Genomic DNA, 6,069 nt, shown 5'->3' with positions numbered 1-6,069 from the left:
GATATTAATGACTTTATGAGATTCATTATTGCTTCTCTTAAAAACATAACCCATGAAAGAACATTATTGATACATGTACAACTTTGTAATGCACTTGAATATTTATTAGGGGAATCTTGACTAAGCAGGTGCATTTCATGACTACATTTACATTTCCAATCAAATGATTTATCGTATCATGGATTCTAAACAAGTCTACAAATGAGTGGAATCACAAGTGCTATGATTTTTTTAGTTTACTTAGTTTTAAGATCGAATCATGGGATAAGATACAACATCAATATGTACAATATCATACAACTTTTGTAGACACATCACCATAATATACCTTGAGATAAACGTTTATGCTGATAAATATACCTCTCATACACAGTCATATCCTTTTGTAGAGAGATGTTGATAGCTAACCACAGTAAGCATAACATATATCATGTTTTAACGAAGTTACGCTTCTGAAAACGTTTTTCATATACATTATGGCCAAAGAAAGTTGCAACCTTTGATATTTTGCAACTTTAATTTCATTTAACTTTCGGGAAAAATGATTCAGGAAGGTAACCAACTGTTGAGTTTGTTCTCATTTGGTCCTTTTTTTTGTATTCAATATACCATCGAACTTGTTGTTTTTGTTCACCATAACCCTTTGACCGGCTATCACATGTCAAAAGCCGGTCAAAAGGGTTATAGTGAACACAAACAACAAGTTCGATAGTATATTGAGTACAAAAAAATAAAAATGACCAAATGAAAACAATAGCAACAGTTAGTTACCCTCAAAATTCATTTCCCCAATAAAATATCCCACATATTTTCATGAAAAAAAAAAACATTGAGAATTTTATACACATATTTTCATGAAAAAAACATTGAGAATTTTATAGTATAATTTCTATCCGTCAATGTGGGGTGGGGGGATGTCACCTTTCTTTTTTACTAGGGACATTGCATACTGTGGGACATGTATATATTAGATTCTGTAAAGACTATGTTATTCATCAAATTTGAGTCAGCAAACCTGTCCCTAATTAAATATATTATGTTTTAAAAGATTACTTTTATATTTTAGTAAGTGTAACAATTAATCAGTGAAAAAAGAGAAACGTTTTAGAAAGTATTCTGGATATAGCAAGGGTAGCAAAAAGGTAATCAAAAACCAACATTTGTAAAAGGTATATTTCCAGACAAAGAAGGGCACTCAACTTTGGATTCAATCCATTTATAAGTCAACCATAAGGTACATTACACTTCCAGGCTTAAGCTTGAGTAAAGAATCTATCAGAATTCCCTTTAAATCTCTCTCTCTCTCTCTCTCTCTCTCTCTCTCTCTCTCTCTCTCTCTCTACTCTGCTCAGGTACACTTTCTCTCTCTACATGTATATACGTATATAGCGTATCTATGTCTAGATTTTATGAATTTCTATTTGATTTTTTTTTGCTTATATTGATGTGATAAGAGCTTTTATGGCGCTCATAAATTGTCAAGGAATCTTACTATATATTGTGTATTATCTGGTGAAAGCTTGAATGGAGTTGTGGGTCAACAATTTCAACAATTTATAGTTGATTAGTTGACTTTTTCTGAGAGTTGATAGAAAAAAATCAAGAAACATTTCTCAGCGTTGAACTCGAGGTTTGAATTTGAATTTGCAGCTGATTTTGTTTGAAGAATAATCCCATTTTTTTTGCTTTATGCTTCAATTCATGATTATGAGAGTGCATATGTATGTATATATGTATTCCTTTTTGTATGAGGTTGAAGTATTTTAGTTAGGTTTTTCGAATTGCTTTCCGCCATATCCTCCGAAGCTTTGGGTGCTCGACACCCAGAACACATACACTACCTAGATAACATAAACAGGCACATGTATGTTTGTAATTTGTATCTCCATCTGTATGTATATATAAATAATTTATCTTCTTGATTGTTTAAAATCTTCTCCCAACATATCTATCTATGCTGCATATAAATCTTTGAAGGTTTGATTTCAATGGGAACAGATCATTTTTTCCTTAAAAACAATATCCTCTATAAAAGATGCCTTTTGTGAATGATAGCGATCTCCATTATCATCAAATAGTAGTAAATTCGGTTTGTAGATGTGGTCCAATAGAGGTCTTATCATATAATAAGTTCAGTATGTTGATAACTGTTGATCCGAAAAGGGAACTTTCATCTGTTAACTCTTTATTAATTCTTTGGTGTTTTGCTTCTAAATTCTTTTTTCTTTTATATATATAATTATAAGCTTTTAATGTTTCTGTCTTTTACTCTCTCTTATGAACAGGTCACATGAGTAAACTTGTGGTGTTACATGTCAGAATCTAACTTCTTAGCATGTGCATAAACCACCACCATTGAAAAGGTCCAATCTTTTAGACATTATGCATGACTGGCCCTGTGTCCATTCCCGAAAATGTCGAAAGAACTTTATCTTTTTCAAATAGAACAAGATCCCTCGATTCCGTATCATTTCGCAACAACGATACCACTTCAAATGGAGATCAAACTGCACGTTCTTCAACAGAATCAGTCGCCTTCAGATATGGAGATCTAAAACTCCCAAATGGAGAATGTTACTCCGGTCATCTTCTCGGAAATGTTCCCGAGGGTTCAGGGACATACGTCTGGTCACGTGGCTGCAAGTATGAGGGCGAATGGAGACGCGGCAGGTGGCATGGCTATGGAAAACTCCATTGGCCTTCTGGAGCTCGTTATGAAGGCGAGTTTTCTTGTGGGTATATGCAAGGTACAGGAACGTATGTTAGATCGGATAGATTAGTGTACAAAGGTCGATGGCGTTTGAATCGGAAACACGGATTAGGGTTTCAGACTTACCCGAATAGGGATTCATTCGAAGGTTCTTGGATTCAGGGTTCTCCAGATGGGCCGGGTAAGTACACTTGGGCTAATGGGAATGAGTATTTAGGGAACATGAAAGGAGGGAAAATGTCTGGAAAAGGGACGTTTACATGGACTAATGGCGACTCTTATGAAGGAAGCTGGTCTGATGGAGTTATGCATGGTTTTGGTGCTTATACATGGAGTGATGGAGGTCGATACGTTGGAACATGGACACGTGGATTAAAAGATGGAAAAGGCGCGTTTTATCCAAACGGGTGTAGACTTCCAGCAAGACAAGAACTTTACTTAAAAGCTTTGAGAAAACGAGGTCTTTTATCAGACCTTCAAAAAGTCAACCAAGTTTCACGTATACAACATGCGTCTTCAATCGATATGGGAAACTTCAAAGTCGGTGGTGGAAGATCATCATCTCAACGTAACAACAATGTGTCTTTAGAAAGAAGATGGAGTCTAGAAGTTGCTATTGAAAAAGTCATGGGAAATGACTTGGCATCTTATATGTCTGATGCTGCTTTCAATAATGGAGATGATGATACCAAGACTCCGATTCTTGAAAGAGAATACATGCAAGGGATCTTGATAAGTGAACTTGTGGTTGATAGTAGTTTCTCAAATGGTTCTAAAAGAGAAATGAGGAGACAAAGGAAACTAGTTAGGGAAGTTAAAAGACCAGGTGAAGCAATTATAAAAGGTCATAGGAGTTACGATTTAATGCTTAGTTTGCAACTTGGGATTCGATACACTGTTGGGAAAATAACACCGGTTCAAAAACGGGAAGTTCGGGTATCCGATTTTGGCCCACGGGCTAGCTTTTGGATGCAGTTTCCTAAAGAAGGATCTCAACTCACACCTACTCATCAATCCGAGGATTTTAAGTGGAAGGATTATTGTCCAATGGTTTTCAGGTTAGTTCGTTATATCCACTTGTTTAATTACATCTTATCAAATCCTAAAAGTAACAACCTTTTTGTATTTGTTATTGCATTAGGAACTTGAGGGAGATGTTTAAGATCGATGCTGCTGATTACATGATGTCAATTTGTGGAAATGATGCTCTTAGAGAACTTTCTTCCCCTGGGAAAAGTGGGAGTGTCTTTTTTCTCTCTCAAGATGATCGTTTCATGATTAAAACATTGCGAAAGTCTGAAGTACAGGTATACGTGGATATTTAATATTTTATATTTTTTTTATCCGATATGTCTAGGATTCCACTTACTTGTGTTAGTGTGTAGGTGCTTCTTCGGATGCTTCCAGACTATCACCGACATGTTCGGACATATGAGAACACTCTCATAACTAAATTTTTTGGTCTCCACAGGATAAAACCCTCAAGTGGCCAAAAGGTACCCTTTCTCCTTAGGGTTAATTTTTCTGTAGATAAAGTCATGGACTCCATATATATTATATCAATCTAATAGTAACGTTACACTTAATTCCATTGACGAATATTTTCTTTCAAGAAAACAGAAGATGATGTCGTTTTTTGTCGCAAACTTCCTAACATATTTGATATAATTATTTCAGTTTCGCTTTGTGGTGATGGGAAATATGTTTTGCACGGAATTAAGGATCCATAGAAGATTTGATTTAAAAGGTTCTTCACTTGGGCGTTCAGCAGACAAAGTCGAAATAGATGAAAACACAATACTCAAAGATCTTGATCTAAACTATTGCTTTTATCTAGAACCTTCTTGGCGTGACTCTTTGCTAGAGTATGTTATCATGTCTACCAAAATATATGGAATTAAAATCGTTACCATTTATGACCATATTTAATTTATATCTTTCTGTATGCAGTCAAATTAAAATCGATAGTAAGTTTCTAGAAGCTCAGAATATCATGGATTACAGTCTTTTGCTTGGTGTGAATTATCGAGCACCTCAACAACTGAAATCTTTAATGTCTTACAACCAAAGTGTAACAGCGGATGGATTGGGAATAGTTGCAGAAGAAGGTGTGCTTATTAATTAATTTGTACATATTTATGTTCCTTTAAATAAAACAATAAACTTTTTTTTTTTATTGATGTAACAGAAACTCTGGAAGATGAAATATCACCCCAAGGTCTTGTTTTGGTGCCACGTGGATCTGAAGATGGTAGTGTGGTTGTGGGCCCACATATACGAGGAAGCCGATTACGATCATCAGCTACTGGTGATGCTGAGGTGGATCTCCTTCTCCCTGGGACAGCAAGGTATTTATAAATTGGATACAAAACAATTTGATCGATTTAGTGAAATGATTAATATTTATTTATTTATTTATTTATTAAAATAAAAATATTGTGTTTTTTCAGGTTGCAAATACAGCTTGGAGTGAACATGCCTGCAAGAGCAGAGTTACTTCCTGGGGTAGAAGAGAAGCAAATGTTTCATGAGGTGTATGATGTGGTGTTATACCTTGGTATCATTGATATATTGCAGGAATACAATATAACAAAGAAGATTGAACATAAATATAAATCATTTCAATTTGATTCTCTTTCGATATCTGCTGTGGACCCCACGTATTACTCGGAAAGGTTTCTACACTTTATTCAGAAGGTATTCCCACAAAACGTGAATGCAAACTGAGACAGTTTGACTTTGCAACAGAATATTGTCATCAATATTGAAAGATGAGAGGGGAAAAATGGGGAATTAGAGAGGTAAAAATGACTTGCGAAGGTATAAAAAGTGAATAATATTATGAATTTTTGTTATGTAAAGAATGCTTAGCCAAGAACATGTCTTGTCTTTTCTTGCTGATTGTTTTCTTAACATTAAGTTCTTGAAACCTTTTGTATGCGTACAGATTGGTGTTTCTTGTTGATCTTGTCTGAATTTTACATTAACTATTTTGTGTGTTTCTCTTTCAAAAAAAAAAACTATTTTGTGTATTTGAAAGAAAGTTGTATTAGTTCGATGTCTGAACAATAGTTTAGTAGCTGATCAAAATCGTGCCAATAAACTAGGTAGAAAGATGGTTGAATAAGGATAATAAATTTAGAGGAATGAAATTGCTTTTTTTTCTTAATGATAAAAACGAATACAGGGAGTTCCTTATATAGAAGTAAAAGCTAAAGATAAGAATAAAGGTTGATAATTATCATGAAGGTTGATAATTATCCTAACCCTTGTACAGCAAGAAACAGAAAAAGAAGGAAATTAAATTAATCTCAACACTCCCTCTCAAGTTGGACTGTGTAAATCACGAACACCCAACT

At 34.6% G+C, this 6,069-nt stretch overlaps 1 protein-coding gene across 3 annotated transcripts; it reads left to right on the top strand.

Annotated features, from left to right (window-relative positions):
- The first annotated feature begins 1,209 nt into the window (after positions 1–1,209).
- On the top strand, positions 1,210–5,654 carry PIP5K9 (phosphatidyl inositol monophosphate 5 kinase). Of its 3 annotated transcripts, none has more exons than XM_078959152.1 (8): positions 1,210–1,234; positions 2,286–3,768; positions 3,852–4,017; positions 4,096–4,206; positions 4,388–4,575; positions 4,661–4,818; positions 4,899–5,058; positions 5,161–5,654. In XM_078959152.1, exons 2-8 carry the CDS (start codon positions 2,387–2,389, stop codon positions 5,435–5,437), a joined length of 2,442 nt encoding a protein of 813 aa, XP_078815278.1. In that variant the 5' UTR covers positions 1,210–1,234; positions 2,286–2,386; the 3' UTR covers positions 5,438–5,654. The 3 variants fall into 3 exon arrangements, with proteins under 3 accessions (XP_078815278.1, XP_078815277.1, XP_078815276.1); XM_078959151.1 differs by lacking the exon at positions 1,210–1,234 and adding an exon at positions 1,245–1,352; XM_078959150.1 differs by lacking the exon at positions 1,210–1,234 and adding an exon at positions 1,483–1,630.
- Positions 5,655–6,069: the final 415 nt, after the last annotated feature.

This window comes from Lactuca saligna, chromosome 6 (assembly GCF_052625555.1).
Source record: "Lactuca saligna cultivar CGN05327 chromosome 6, ASM5262555v1, whole genome shotgun sequence".
Classification (NCBI taxonomy): Eukaryota; Viridiplantae; Streptophyta; class Magnoliopsida; order Asterales; family Asteraceae; genus Lactuca; species Lactuca saligna.
The sequence above is the reverse complement of the archived record's forward strand: the minus strand, read 5'-3'. Positions and strand labels throughout refer to the sequence as shown.